Here is a 15,872-nt window from a genome sequence, read left to right on the forward strand (position 1 = left end):
TCGTCTCGCGTATTCCTATCTTGCGAACAGCAATTAATTCGGCTCGAGGGAGCCTCGGCGGGTTTCCCATGGCGTTTGCCTCACGCGTTATTCCTGCCGCCCTCAGATTTTGAGCTCTTCTATGCGGCGCTACGCGCGCAAGCGAAATTGGAGGGGGCGGCTTGATTTGTGGTCTCCGACTGCAGCGTCGACGAGAGCTCTCCTCGGGCCGCGGGCGGGACTCCCAAGTGTCGCGTATCCCGGACTCGCGAGAGCTGTGCAGCGGGGCCGAAGCTGCAGGCAGTGCCGACCCTTTTATACCGACCCCTTTCCATGCAAATCGGGGGGCACTCATCATATTGGAGTGCCTTTCTTTGCGCGCTATGTTGTCGTCTGCTGGTTTTAAATAACTGTTATTGTCCTGCAGTTCTTGTTCAAGAAAAACGAGTGGACAGATTGAAGCTCGTAACGTACGTAGGACACCGAGCGCAATGTCGTGTGTGTGTGTGTGTGTGTGTGTGTGTGTGTGTGTGTGTGTGTGCGTGCGCCATCCCTTATTCTTGCCTCAAGGACGTACAAACTAGACCACTAAATAATTTTTATGAGTTATTGTTGTTTATTGTCCATTTATGTAAATGCTTATTCGTTCTCGTTTTACGAATGGAGGGCCACGACAACAGAGTAGGGGAGACACCGAACACCTGATTTATTTGATATCGCGCATGCAGTCGTTAATAATGAAGCCCCACGGCTTAATCTGCATGCCAGCAACACCTAATTTATTTATTAACGGAATTTTATTTTTCGCGGCTTTTGGTATTGCTGAGAATGCAGAAAACACGTGATTCACGGGAGGTTCCATCAGCATGCTACCATTCGCGCCATATGTGGCCTGTAAAAATAATGATAAATCACGGAGTTGTCGCAGGGCACGGTACTGTGATGGACTGAGGAATGAGGGGTCCCGAAATTTATTTTGACCTCCTGGTGTTCTCTACCGAGCAACCGAAGCATTGAGCACGATCGTTTTTACTATTACGGCTCATCGACGTGCGGCCGCCCGAGTCGGTAATCGCACCCGCGACCTAGAGCTCGGGGAGCAGTACAGCTTCGCCGCATAGCTTCCGTGCCAGGTCCGGAGGCACTACAGGAGATCTGCGGCGATTCGTCAGTCGTGGCACCACGGGTTTGTGACGTCACTCTACCGTCACCTGCTTAGTGAAAAAAAAAGAGAAGAAAACACACTGCCATAAAATCTAGAAATTAATAAGCAATGACATTCAGGTTTCACTCGCCGAGAAAGAAGCGAAAATTGTTGCCGCGGCACCTTTCATCGTCTCGTACGTCTGTTGATCGTCTGCTCGTTCTTCTCTCGGATGATACAAGGTGGCGCGCTAGTCGGCTCTGCGGAAACAGACGACGTTTCCACCTCGGCGTTTCTCAACGCCGGATGGTTTTAGCGAGACGAGCGCAGTCGGTGACCCGGCGCAGCTTATATGGTCACGTGTTATTTTTTTTTTCTTTCCTACTCGCGCATGAGAAAAATTGTCACCGGATATCCAGAAGAAAGATATTAATGACGCTCCCACATTTTTGCCGGCGTCAATTGCCTCAGGGGATCGCTTTGCGCGTTCTTGCCTTTTTGGTTACTTGCGCATCTTTTTTTTTGTGTGTATGTGTTTTTCTCTTCCTCCGTTCTTTTTTTCACCCGGCGCCCTTCAGCATAGATTGTCTTACGTTTCATAGAGAAGGGTAATTGTCCGCGACGGCACCAAAAAAAAAATAATGAATGAAGGAAACCGTGAGGGTGAGTATTATATAAATGGCGGAGATTGTGAAGTGAACTGAAATTTATGTGAAGCTTGGGACAGGAGCCCGGGAACCCCACTGCGATTTGGAACGTTCGCTTGGAGTCCGGGTGTCGTTGGACATTTTGGCACTCAGATTTCTCGAGTCAGTGCCAGTGGCCTGCAGCTTCTCTCTCTCTCTCTCTCTCTCTCTCTCTCTCTATATATATATATATATATATATATATATATATATATATATATATATATATATATATATATATATATATATAATAGTATTTGGGCCGACGTAGAATGGCGCTCAATCAATGCAGAGAGCCGCACGGATATGTGCCCTGTACCTCTGCTGTATAATACACTCTTTAATCTCAGCTCCAGCAGTAAGTGGCACATTTCCCGGAAATATCTTTTCGCTTATACAGAAACGGGAACGGCGTCCCAGAAGGAAATCGCAAAACAAGAGGAAATGTCTCCCATCTTGTTATTTTTTTTTAATTTACGCATAAGAATAATTGTTGGAATTATGTGTTTCATTGAAAGCAGCCACTGTTATCGAGAACGGTGTTCCAGGTACTTTTTGCCTATTATGTGGAATAGTCTTCCATGCGCGCGCCCTTTACTGGAACCTGAGAATTTAAGCAGTTTTAAATATATGTGTGGCACAACATGCCGCATACTTAAAGCACTGTTCCAGTTACAGGTAACAGAGGTCGCGCAAAACACACTGGAACATAAGACGCAGTTCACACTGATACACTAAATGCAAGAAAACACAGACGGGTCGCAGAAAGGCTCGTGAATTCGGGTCGTGCAGAAATCAGCATTAAATACAGCCGTATTAAACGCGCAGAGAGTTTACGTCGGATGACGCAACCTGCAATCAATAGTTTCCAGTACTATTACTTACTCCCTTCCAGGAATCTCTGAAGGGTCACTAACGCTTGCCTTTGTAATGTATCTTATTCTTTATTTTTTTAGGGCACTTCTTGGGCAGACCTGGTCCTTGCGCCATTAAACTCATTATTTATTTATTTATTTATTTATTTATTTATTTATTTATTTATTTATTTATTTACAATATACTGCCAGTTTCATTTCGACACTATAGCAGGCGGACATATTATATATACAATGAAAAAAGTAGCATTTTTATATGTATAGATATGCTTCAATGCATGCAAGTTTGTAACAAGCCGGCTAAATGTGCACATTTACAGCAACAATTGCGTTCACATGGATACTACACACGAAAAATACTAAGTAGCATGTCGAGTACACTTGTTACATGTCTAGTACGAAATTTAACAATATTACAAAGAAAAGAAATAAGTATACGCGCGCAAAAATAACACCATCATTATAGCTATGGACAATGTTAGTGTAAATTAAGAAAAACTATTTTTTTCTAATCATATGTTGCATCATCTAATAATTTAGTAAAGTTAGGCTGTGATACCGCATTAGTTAACGACGCAGCTAAGTTGTTCCCCTCGCGAACAACGCGGGGTACGCAGGAAAATTTGTTAAAGGCATCGTTATTTCAACGCTACTCGTTTAGTGCATATACATGTATATGGACGTCTGCATGACGAGCTATGCGGTATGTAGAAAAGGTATATCTGTACGCTTAGCTGCATCATCGTCGGCTGTCTCTGGCGGCGTCTCTAGTGCTCGCCCTCTAAGATTCCCATTGCTTCCAGCCCCGCTGTCTTAGTTAGGTATAGACACTCTCGTGTGACCGCCAACGCCGCTCCCGATCCATCCAACTAGGCCAGCGCGCAGTAGGCTACAGCACCTCTCGAGGGAGTGGGGTGGGGGGCAATAAAAAGCGGCCGCCGATCTAGTTAATCACGGAGCCGATGAGACCACGGCCGGCCGATCCCGCCGTCCCTGCGGTTTCGTGGGACCCGAACTAGAGCCCTCGTAAGCCTGTGGCCCCCACGTCGAGACAGCGCTCTCAACATAAAGAAGCTTCAAAAGAAACGAGAGAATCACGACTGCTGCTTGCTTTCTCCCGCTTTTCCGCTCGTTGACGTAGAAATACGTGGAGTCGATTCCGGTCGACTTGACGGATAGTCAAGTCGGTCGGCTATAGCCGGTCGGCGACAACGTTTCCCCGTTGACGTCGAAGAACGAGCGCTGTGCCTGCCGCGGACGATATACAGCTACGGGGCGGAGTCGTTGGCGGCTATAGCTACAGCCCTGGAGCGAGCGCGCCCTGCTCTCTCGCTGGCGACGCGGGTCATCGACCTTGCACCCAGCTGGGGCTGGGTTCACGGACGCTACCGTGCCACTCCCGCTTGCACGTGCTCTTGCGAATGGGTTTTGTTTACATAGCAAGGACGGAGGAAGCGCGGTTCGTTGTCTGTATCCTACAAAAGTTGCTGTGTATACAGGGTGATCATTATTGAAGTATACGGAATTTTTTTTAAAATCCCCTGTGGCAGGTAGCGTAATTCTTGTCCTAGAGAGGGATGAATGGTTCGAAGAGGCGGACGCTACTATAGCTCGAAAAATCGAAACGCGTATACAACTAATTAATTTCGTAATTGATCACTTTGCGGCAAGTGTTGGATGGATGGATGGATGGATGGATGGATGGATGGATGGATGGATGGATGGATGGATGGAGTAACTTTATACCTAGAAAGGTCCTGCGAGCTACGGGGCGTAAGTTCCCATAGAGCGGGCTACTCCCACGTTGGGACCGGGAGTTGTAAGTCCCTGGGCGCATCGTGGGCTCGCTGGACAGTGTTGTAATTCACGAATTGTAGCCGGTGAGATTGCTTGCAAGACGTGTCTAGTTGAAATGAATCTCCGTGGTGACACCAGTTTCGAGATATTATTTCCCACATTTTGCAACGAAATACATGGGCTAGTTACTTTTGTGCTTCAGTGCATAAAGGAACGTTTTGTTTTAAGCGTAAGTGGAACGGCAGTGCATTTTTACGGCGAGTTTGATGTCGCATATCTCCAAACTGGTGTCATTCTGGAAATTCACTGCAATTATATACGCCTGGCATATGCACCGTCAAGTAATTACGAAGTTAATCAGCGAATTATTTTTTATTAGTTGAATATGTGTTTCGACTCCTCGTGCAGTTAATGGCCGCCGCTCTAAATAACCACGCTCCAGGACTATAACTATGTTATCTGCGACAGGCTATGTATAAAAGTTACGAAAAACTTTGAAATGATCTCCCCGATAAAGCATTCCATGGGGATTCCGGTGTCAGCTAACATGCGAGTCGTCGTTTGCGTTCACTTGTCCAAGATCTTCGAGATTGTGGCGTCCATCGTTCTTGTGATGGTATTTGTTGCACGCTTTATCTCTCCGAATTTCTAGGCGCTGTCTCAGACGCAAGTTTATCAAAGAGCATGGTCGTGCACTGGAACCCGGTAGAACATTGCGTAAAGTTTCGTTTTCTGCGCGCGCGTCTGCACGACGCGGGAACAAGCAGACGAAACGGGAGTACGTCCCTCTTGCTACAACACGGAGTAAAACAGACTCGCAGAGGTTCGGTTTGTAGGTGTTGTACTTCGAACTTTAAATTTTCTATTCAAGCAACGGATCAAAGAAATAACTGACGTTGCATTGAGTAATTATCCAAGTCACGTGTCACTGTGAGTGACGTCACAGCACTGCCATGTACGTAGGCGCGCTTGTGCGATTGACGTCGACTCTCTGGATGGGAGCGCAGCGCCCTCTAGGACAAGGACGCAGGGTGTCTTGGGTTTGAAATTTATTTTTCGCAGATTGTATACATCGGCGTGACACTTTGCAGACACGATCGTTAACGCGCATTGTATCCGCTGGTCTTGTGAGCTCAACGTGGCCAGACCTGATGAGGGCCCCTTAAGTGGTGCTGGTTATGTGCCGCCGTCGAGGTATACACTGGGCATCCGGCGCGCATGCGTCGTCTTCAGCGAAACCGCCCAAGTTCCTCCGATGCCGCTCAGAAAGCGATGCCGCTCAGATGCAGCTCAGTCGATGGCGTGGAAACGTACCATATTCTCATGCTATAACGCGCACTGTGTACGACTCGATAAGGACAGAAGAGTGTGTGCTCAGACGGAGCGCTTCCTGTGAGTGTGCACGTCAGCGCCGCATGGGTGCATGCAGCTTGCGAATGAAGCCGGGCGCATACAGCTATATAGCTCCATAAGGGGGCGGCCCCCCTCGTCCACCCAGGCGGAGTGCTGGTGGACCCCAGTGTGGACGGAGTCTTATTACAACAGCCGAGGCTCCAGGAGCGACAAAAAGGAAGGAAGACGAGAGAGAGAGAAAAAAGAAAGAATGTGATGAGTCTGGGGGCAAAAAAGCTGCGGGTGTGTATTATAGCGTGTATAGCGGCAGCATTCGCGTGGCGTGTGAGTGTATACTGCGGCAACAGCAGCAGCAGCAGTGACGTTGATGCGCCCCTTCGGCGGCGCTAATGAAGCTCCTTAACGAGCCCTGGTGGCGTATCTCGCCTCCCCGGTGGGTGTGGTCGCAACACCGGGTTGTTCCTCCCGGGGCCGCTGCCACTCCCGCGCTGGAGAGAAGCGAGCTGCTGCTGTTTTGTAAGCGCGCGCCCCTGGGCAGCTGCCCTGGAGAATATAGCGCGGTTCCTGCCCGCGTGGGGGCGATACGTTCGCGTCTCTTCGTTTTTTCGGCCCGGTCGAGAGAAAAAAAAAGTGAAGTGCCAAGTGGCCAAACTCCTACGGGACTGCACCGTTTGTCGCTCGCCTTCCAGTTGTCGCTGTATGTCGGCGTCGTCGATGACTCGTCGTTGCGTGCGAAGCCAGATCGACCGGTGAGGACGAGCGGACCGGTATGCAGAGGGTGCCCCACCTGACGATAGCGCCAAACTGTACAAGGAAAAAAAATGTAAAAACACGTTGCAGGATGCGATTTCAAGACCTAGGGTGTTTAGTCGTCGGACCACTGACGACCGAACATCGTGGGCTTTATAATTGTATCTTGCATTGGTCTCTTTTAATCCTTCTTTTCTTTTTTCGTTTTCGTTGAGCAAATTGACTAACGTTTGCCGGGACGCCCTGTGTACTAAGCCGGAACAGGAGAAACAGAACGCTCTGCTCCGCAGATGTTGTATACAACGTTGTCTCCTGTATGAGCGTATAGATAAGCTGTGGCCATTTCATGTTATACTGATACGCAGGCGTGCAAGCACGTCTATATAGAAACGAGATGTATTGGACAACGCAATCTGTGTACGTGGCTCTCGGAACTTAATTCCTACCTTCGTTTCAGTGAGAGGGTTATCTTCCGGATGAATAAGGAGAATCGAATTGAATTGAATCCCTATAACCAACATGCTCAATCCAATTCCGTGCGCCGTCGCGTTCCGTTCATTGTGTCGTTTTCAACGAAGTTCGATTATTGCCGAAAGAAGAACGCGTATACGTTCTCCTTTCGTGAATCGGCGAACTTCGTTGGAAAGTGCCGTTAGTCGATGCCGGTCGAAATGTCAGGGCCTATAACGTTCTCGAGGCTGTGTCACGTGCGTAAGCAGCCCCCCCCCCCCCCCCCTTTCGACCGCTGTATACTTATATATACGACCGAAGACTGCGAACTCGTTTATTGACGTCTACAGCGCCGCAGCCGGCTACGCGCGCGTGCCTGCCGCAGTGTTCGCGTCACGGAAGTCGTCGGTCGCGTGCCTGCCGCCCATATACACTGCTATATGAGGGGAGTGGGGGCGAAAAGCCGCGTACAACAGCGACGATTAATCACGAACGCTCGCAGCCAGCCAGCCAGCCAGCCAGTCAGCCAGCCAGCCAGGGAGCCAGCTCGATCCACGGGCTCTCGTATGTGGACCGCGCCGCAGAGCCGAACGCCAACTGCCTCTATAACCGCGGCCCAGAACTGATCCAGCGGCGGCGTGCGGCACGGGCATGGATGCTGCAGCCGGCGAGCGAGCGCTCTTATTAATCAGGGCGTCCATTGTTTTCGGCTCCTCCGACGCCCGCGGGCTTTTTTTTTTCCAAGCCCCAGGTTCGGCTTGCGGTTTACGCGCGAAGTTTGCCGTAACTGCTGCCTCTTTGTGCGAAAACAAAACAAAAAAGTGTCCAGGCCGCTCGTGTAGAGTTGACGCCGTCGCGCTATAGCCGGGCCCGACCAGGTGACGCCCCCGCATGAGGGCGCTGGGAGAGGGAGTTGTTCCGATGCCTGCTGGCGAGTTTTCGAGAGTGAATAGCGTCGCAGCCAGTCGCTTTCACTTTTTGTCTCAATCCGCGGCTTGTTGGTTACAGAGACCGCGCGACGCAAGTTGCCTTTCCGGCAATGCTGTGACGTTTGCTGAACGTAGTGGCGCATGGTGACCGCGCTGTACGACCTTCGAGTACAGTGCGGATCAACGAACGTTCTAGACGGCGTCGAGGGCTAAAAAAAAAAAAAATGGGGTTTTACGTGCCAAAACCACTTTCTGATTATGAGGCACGCCGTAGCGGAGGACCCCGCAAATTCTGACCACCTGGGGTTCTTTAACGTGCACCTAAATCTAAGTACACGGGAGGGCTAAAAGGCAAAAGTGAAGCGATGTGCACGTGATAACGAGGAAGCGGCAATTTTATTAGGAACAACTTGGTTATCACGGTACGCGCATATCGCACAATCAGATGGGGGTGGTGAGATCAGAACTTCGACAGTGTGCGTAGCGTCTGGAGCCGATTGAGGCGGAGTTATTGACGATCCAGCGCCCACGTAAGGCAACGTAATGCGAATGTAAATGTAAGGCAAACGTAAGGCAAGAACGTATCCGCATAGGGAAATCAATTTCCACTTTGGCTAGCCGCTTGGCCTGACGCGTCCGCGCCACATCGGTGATCGCACGCTGCCGCCGCCACGGGCTTAATATCTGGCTCAGTGACCGGTGCTATGGGATCGCTTCAATATACGACGCCCGCTATAATGACTGAAGTCGTGTTCCACAGAGAGCGTCCAATGCTCGATCCAGCGAAATCCGTCTCGGTGGTCGTCGCTCGAATGCAGCCCTCCTGTAATAAATATGCCCAGCCGTATACATCACTCCGACCGTAACCATTGGCTATACAGCCTTTCCTGTTTACAAACGGTTCAATCCAATACGGACGACCCAGGTGTAATGGAGTGTTTTACATAAGTTACTTACAGCACTTACCTCGCAGAGCACCAGTTGCGATGGCTCAGCGGCTGTGCGCATGCGTTGTGCTGACGTCCACAAGGTGGCAGTTTCCAAACCCACCGCCCCGCTCCAAAGAGGACGCTCGTAACATCCATCCATTCATCTCTATGGAGAGGCGAAACTCAAGAACGCTCGCGTATACTGATATTTCGGGGCACGTTATAGAAACCCAGATGGCCGAAGTAAGGCGCTCAATTCTGCTGCAATCCTCGTAACCCAGCTGTGCGGTTTCGAGATGTTAATAAATATCCCCACCCCCACCCCGCCCTCCACACTGAAAAAATTAAGTCAATTTTGACTTCTTCAAGCGCTAAATATGCGGTGTCGTCGGCCATCTCGTCACTGCTTGCCTCCTGAGCGTGATTGACGGAATGCGCGAATCACAACGTTGACAACGTCACAGCATTGTGATTGGGCGTTGATAGCGCGTGTAACCAGCGGTGGGACAGACGGCAAAAGATGACGAACGATGGTTGCGCGGCAGGGGGCATTTTGAAGCGTCGATGCTGGGCGGGGGATGCAAGCGCAGTGTTTACTGTGCAATCGGTTTATATAGTGTTGATGCACATTTGCGTGATGCGTTGTAAGCGTGGCTGGTGTGATTAAATGCAAACGTGCGTTGGAAGTGGGAGATATAACTCCAGCAAACAGCTGTCACTGCGATTTCCCTTCGTTAAACCCCCCACTGATCGTTTCTCCCTCCCCCCCTCTCTCTCTGTCTTCCCCGCAGACGGAGTTGTCGCAGAACCTGCAGGCGCTCTCGGAGAAGGCCAAGACCGCCACCGAGTTCATCCAGGGGCTCAAGGGCATGTCCGAGCGAGTGCACGTGAGTACATCGGGGGTTTCCCGAGATCTTATTTTATTGTTATTTATTTATTTATTTATTTATTTATTTATTTATTTATTTATTTATTTATTTATTTATTTATTTAACGATCGCAGCGCCACAGTTCCCCCTAGTGGTTTTAGTGAGAAGCGCTATGTGCGCGGCGGGCCTGTCCAGCGAGGCGAGTCGATGCTGTCACGCAGTTTCCCGAGTTTCCTGCCAAAAATTTACTACGGCAATTCAGTTCCCCGGAAGCCCGCGAGGAAAATGAAGGTTCATGAAAGAAAGTACTACTCGTCATTCACCCGTCTGTCGTAGCACAAAGCTACGACGGAAACCCGTATTTCAGGTGGGCCAGCTGGGGCATCGAACCCGGGAACCACCACCGCCTTTCCTGGACGAATGTTATCTTTTAACTGCGCAGCATTCGGTCAGGGAAAACGTCCGGGACTTTCGTTGTAACTTTGTGTTACAGTCAGTGGTATGCCAATTTGTGACATTCAAAAGTTGCTATAGGAACTCTAGCGCAAGTATATATATATATATATATATATATATATATATATATATATATATATATATATATATATATATATATATATATAGAGAGAGAGAGAGAGAGAGAGCTCTGCCGTGTTCAGACAATTACGAGTGCTTTGGAAATAAAGAGTAAGATATGACGCGCACTGAATAATGTCGTGAGAACGTTTGTCAGCCACAAAGCACGAACACAACAACAACAAAAAAAGATCCACGTACCAAGATATTATTCCAACAGTAGCTGAAGGATTGCAGTCCCAGAGGGTTCCCTCTATAGTGATTCTCATGGGAAACTCTGTGGACCGGTGTTGTTTCCGTTTAATAGCCCAGTCTGGCAACACTGCCGCGTTTTCGCGTGGCTGGCAGCCGGTCTTCGCGAGGAAAAGCCAACCGCGCTCGAGAACGTCGTCGATTCTGGAGAACGCGCACGCGGGCGGGCGCTCCCGTAATTGGGGCTGCAGATTACCGCCTCGCGCGTCAAACGAGCCGTGAAGCCTCCCCGGATATCTGGCCGCCGGCCTCCCTCAAACGGTCTCTCTCCCGTACATCCGAGCAGTGGTGGCGGTGCCGCTCTGCTCTCTCTCTCTCTCTCTCTCTCTCTCTCTCTCTCTCATGTCGCGCTGATCGTCTCGGGGAAAAGAAGCTGCTCGGTCCAGGGCGCGCGTGCAAATCCCAGGAAAGTTCACCTCCCGCTGTTCCCCATGAGAGTCGTGTGGCTTGCGCCGCCGCCATCGGAACGGTTGCGTTCCTCTTGCGTTGCCGCGACCTTGTCAGCGCCGACAAACATCCAGGCTTCTTTTTTTTTTCTCTTTCTCTTACTTTTTTTGTATGTGTTAGCATCTGGTGCGTCAAAGCGGAAAAAAATTGTATGCGTGTGAAGTGTGGGAAGTCGGTGACGTGATAGGAGCACAGAGGGGATGGGAGAGCTTAGAATATATATATATATATAATATATATATATATAGCTACTGACGCTGGTTTGCTTGGCAGTTCCCGCATCATGTCGCCGTGACGTCATGAATTTTATGACGTCTGCTCAGGTGTAGTTACCTAGTTAACTGTTTACCGCTAAACATGGACTACATTGTATTCTGTGAGAGAGCCAAGGACCCGACTCGGCAAGTTTCTAGGACTTTTGCGGTGCCACAATGGCCCAAGTACGATTATAGTACATTGAAATCCATGACATCACAATGACGCAGCGGCGGCGTTGTTTCGCGCGAAACTTTTAAAATTAAGAAATAACTTTGACCCACATTTTATCATCTAATAACAAACCTATTGCCGCGAAAATTACGAAAATATAGCTTCGAAGTCGCTGGGTTACTTTGCCTGCGGAATCCCGTGAAGGTGGCGCACCGGCAAGCAGTCTTCACCGCTTGCACTGAAGTGTAGAGGCATAGCCTCCTAAACGACACCAAAATGGAGGTCACTGGGAGCGCGCCACTTTCCCAGTGGCAGGTCGCAGTTTAGGGGGTGCATAGTTAGGGGTAACGTCAACCATATTTTCTGGCACGTGATCGCACGTCATTCGGAAGGAAAGGATCAGGCCAACCGGGCAGGAAGCGGCAGCGGCGCCAAGCTAAAGTTTTTTCCATGTTCTAGCAACAGCAGGGATTATATGTGCGGGGAATCCTGTGCCGTCGCAGTGGACCAGTGGCTATCGTGCATGACGGGGCGACTGCAGGCCAGGTATTGAAAAAAAAGAAATGTAGGAAGTTGTAGCTGACGCGAAATGTGCTTTAACAGTTTGCGAGTGAAAGGGTGAGACTCAATTAACACAACAAGCTGGGCGAGTTTGGGACTGAACACATTCCTAGGGTCGACTGAGTTCTATTTGGGCATTGCGTAGTATCAGCTCTGCTCGAAAAAAGAAAAAGAGAGAGAGAGAGAGAAACGTGAGTCTGTATCGGTGCATACCCAAGAACATTCATGCCGAGACCAAGAAACCTCGCCTAGAAGACGGCAAGGACGATGATAGAACATCGACTTATGAGCTAAGTGATGATGAAGATATGGGTGAAGATGCGCCATTTACTGTGGTCACGTATAAGAAAAAGCGAGCCGAAGGCATTCCGGTTGTCTTTCGCCCAACAAATGAAGGTACTACTTTTTGGCAAGTAAATCCAAACCGAGTGTCTGCCGAAATAGTTTCTGCTGCCAAAGAGAAAGTACAGTCTTTCAGGACGACCAGAGATGGAAGTTTCAGTGTTAGCGTTGCTTCCTTAGCATCGGCGAAACGCCTTTTGATGCTCTCAAGTGTAGGTGGCCTGGAAGTCAAGCCATTCATCCCAGAGTCGTACACGCGAAACGTTGGGAAAATAAAACATGTGCCTCTGCAGTACACAGACGATCAACTCCTAGACTTCTTGAAAGACGCAGGAGTTATATCGGCACGCAGACAGATAAGGTATTCCCGCCAAGAAGATGGAGCAGTGAAGTCATATCCACTTCACACGGTAATCTTGACTTTCAGAGACGACCGCCCTATTCCTGGAAGAATTTACTTGGGTTTCACCAGCCACCCTGTCGAGGAATACCAAGGACCCGCACTTCGCTGCTATAATTGCCAGAGATTCGGGCACATGGCGAAAACCTGCCGTAGCACACGTAGATGCAAAATATGCTCAGAAGACCATGACCACAAGCAGTGCAGGTCACTTCTTCAACCTAAATGTGCGAACTGTGCGGGGAACCATGCCGCCTCCTTCTCAGGCTGCCCACAGAACAAAGCAGCGGCGCAAATACGTAGACATGAACTAATTCATGGAAGACAACCGCGACGCAATGAACCCGCACCAAACCTCGAGATTGTTCATCCAGTGCCAGATCACCCACCTCAGCGGGCACCGGAACCACCACAGCCAAGAGCACCAACAAGATATCCCTCCTCTAGAGAACAAGCAACAGTGCAATCAAGCGACCAATCAAGAGGATCACAGTCAAGAGCCCAGTCCTATGCATCAATACTACGGAAACCCAGAGGACAACAGGCAGAAAGTAATACACAAGAAAGCTCCTGTACTCCCACACATTTCTCTCAGCGACCTTACGCATCCACTGCAGAAGTGACACCAGCTAATAGCGAACATACTACAGCATCGGTGACACAACTGATTTTGCCAATGCTTTTCGCAGCTCTTAAGGCAATCCTATCTGCTTTGCCGGAAGCAAACAACCTACCAGAAGTAAAAGCCTTGTTGCCTCTAGAAGCACTGTTGTGTCAACAATCCGGGCCGAAACTGCGGCAGGCACTACATGAATAACCGCTACAAAAATGTCTCCATATTTCAGTGGAATGCCAACAGTCTTCGAAGAAAGTGCGCTGACTTTCGTAAACTGCTTGTGCAATACAACTTCCCAATACTTTGCATTCAAGAGGCGGGAATCACTGACGACTTTCGCCTCTCGAATTATGTGATATATAAGACTTCTCGTCAAGGTGCTGTTAGCAGAGTGCTCCTGTGCGTCAGAAAGGACCTACCATCTTATCAAATTCAGTCCAGTGATTCAGACTTCCCGGAATTCATCGCATGTAAAGTATCCTTTGGCAAGCTCTGTATAACAGTGATTAATCTATATCTACAACCTTCAAACCGGATTTCAGTAGAAGCGCTAGTGGATATATTCAAAATAGCTCATTCTAATGTATTTATATGTGGCGACTTCAACGCACACAACATCATCTGGGGCAGTGATCACTGTGATGCACGGGGTAATGTTATTGAATGCGCCATAGATAAATGCAACTTGACTGTTTTAAACGATGGGTCGCCAACATTCCTTCGTGGATATAATTACTCAAGCTGCATAGATGTTACCCTGTGTTCACATGATCTAGTGAATGGTGTGGGATGGACAACAGATATGGAAACGCGCGGAAGTGATCATTTTCCCATTCTTGTTAACCACCCTAGCATGCGCTATGATATCAGGCGTTACAGCAGACTAACCAACTGGCAAGCTTTTCGATACCGCCTAACGGATCAAATTAACCAACATGCAACAGTGGAAAAATTTACAGAATTTTTGCAGGATAATATGAACATATGCACAAAGAAGGTCCCAATACCAAAAGACTATGCTGCAGTTGACGGAGAATATGAACACCTAAGAGCCATCCGACGCCGATCCGAAAGAGCTTACCGACGGAGCGGAAGTTTAGAAGCATACAGAAACGCTCAGAAAATACACAATGTAATGCGCAGACGAATGGAAAGCTTAGGCAAACGGCGCTGGCGCGATTTCTGCGGCACGCTGTCTCCTCACACGGCTGTCCCACGAATTTTTCTAGTAATTCGTTCTTTAAGCGGACCTGTAACACAAAGCTTCCCATTTCGTGCTCTCGCTGTAGCCAGGGACACGTGTGAAATATTAGTTGCAGATGAATTTTGTGAGCTAATTTCCAGATCTGCCTTTTCATCACAATGTGCAGAATTTGATATTTCAGTAGAGTTGGCTAAGCGAAAAATTACTGCTTGCTACTGGACCCAACATCCTCAGTTAGATCACACTTTCACATTAAACGAGCTCCAATGTGCAATTGCATCATGTCGCCAAAAGTCCGCTGCTGGGCCGGACGGCATTACGTACAATATGCTAAGAAACCTCGGACCGACAGGTACAAATGCGCTCTTAGACATCTATAATAACTTATGGATAGAGGAAACTGTACCTGACTCTTGGAAAGTCGCTCGAATCATACCAATTTTAAAACCTGGTAAGACGCCCTTGTGCCTTGAATCCTTCCGCGCCGTTAGTTTGACAAGTTGTTTATGCAAAGTAATGGAGAAAATGATTGACGCGCGACTTCAATGGTGGTGTAATGAAACGAAGGTGTTGTCCAACTACTTAGTAGGTTTTAGAAAACATAGATGCACAATGGATGCAATATTAGATATAGTAACCTGTGTGGAGCACGAGCGTGCACGTGGAAACATGACGATAGCAGTATTCCTAGACATCAAGAGGGCATTTGACACCGTTAGTCACGTTCATGTTCTGCTAAGCATGTTGGAACTTGGTCTGTCTGGCCGGTCCTTGCGATGGATTTCTGAATTTTTATCAGGTCGCAAAATATTTGTTCAGACGGGTGAAGGAAAGAGTTCTGAACATATTGTCAAACAGGGAGTACCACAGGGAAGCGTACTCAGCCCCTTCCTTTTTAACTGCGTCATGGCTGATTTAACGCGAAGACTGCCATCACAGTTAAAGTTTTCACTGTATGCAGATGATGTGTGTATTTGGACATCTGGGTCTAAAGCTCAACTACTCCAGATGGCATTGCAAGACGGCATAAATATCATCAACCAATTTTTGAGAGAAAGAGGAATGGTACTATCACATGCAAAGACTGCTGTATTGCCCTTCACTCGGAAGGTGTTAAAAAATTTCACTCTTAATCTGGAAGGACACCCTCTAACGATTGTCACACAGCATCGATTTCTTGGCATAATACTTGATAGGCAGCTATCCTGGGCACCCCACTTAAAAAAACTCGAAAACGAGGTCAATGCCATAGTGACTGTACTTCGCAGACTTGCAGGCACATCA

The 15,872-nt window shown here is 48.6% G+C and overlaps 1 protein-coding gene across 1 annotated transcript in view; it reads left to right on the forward strand.

Annotated features, from left to right (window-relative positions):
* Trim9 (E3 ubiquitin-protein ligase Trim9) overlaps window positions 1–15,872 on the forward strand; it is a 258,926-nt gene that overhangs the window by 184,534 nt on the left and 58,520 nt on the right. Inside the window, exon 2 of the mRNA XM_070521734.1 lies at window positions 9,684–9,779. Coding sequence (XP_070377835.1) covers window positions 9,684–9,779 — 96 coding nt within the window. The remainder of the gene's footprint in view (window positions 1–9,683; window positions 9,780–15,872) is intronic.

Source organism: Dermacentor albipictus, chromosome 7 (assembly GCF_038994185.2).
Source record: "Dermacentor albipictus isolate Rhodes 1998 colony chromosome 7, USDA_Dalb.pri_finalv2, whole genome shotgun sequence".
In the NCBI taxonomy this organism is placed as follows: domain Eukaryota; kingdom Metazoa; phylum Arthropoda; class Arachnida; order Ixodida; family Ixodidae; genus Dermacentor; species Dermacentor albipictus.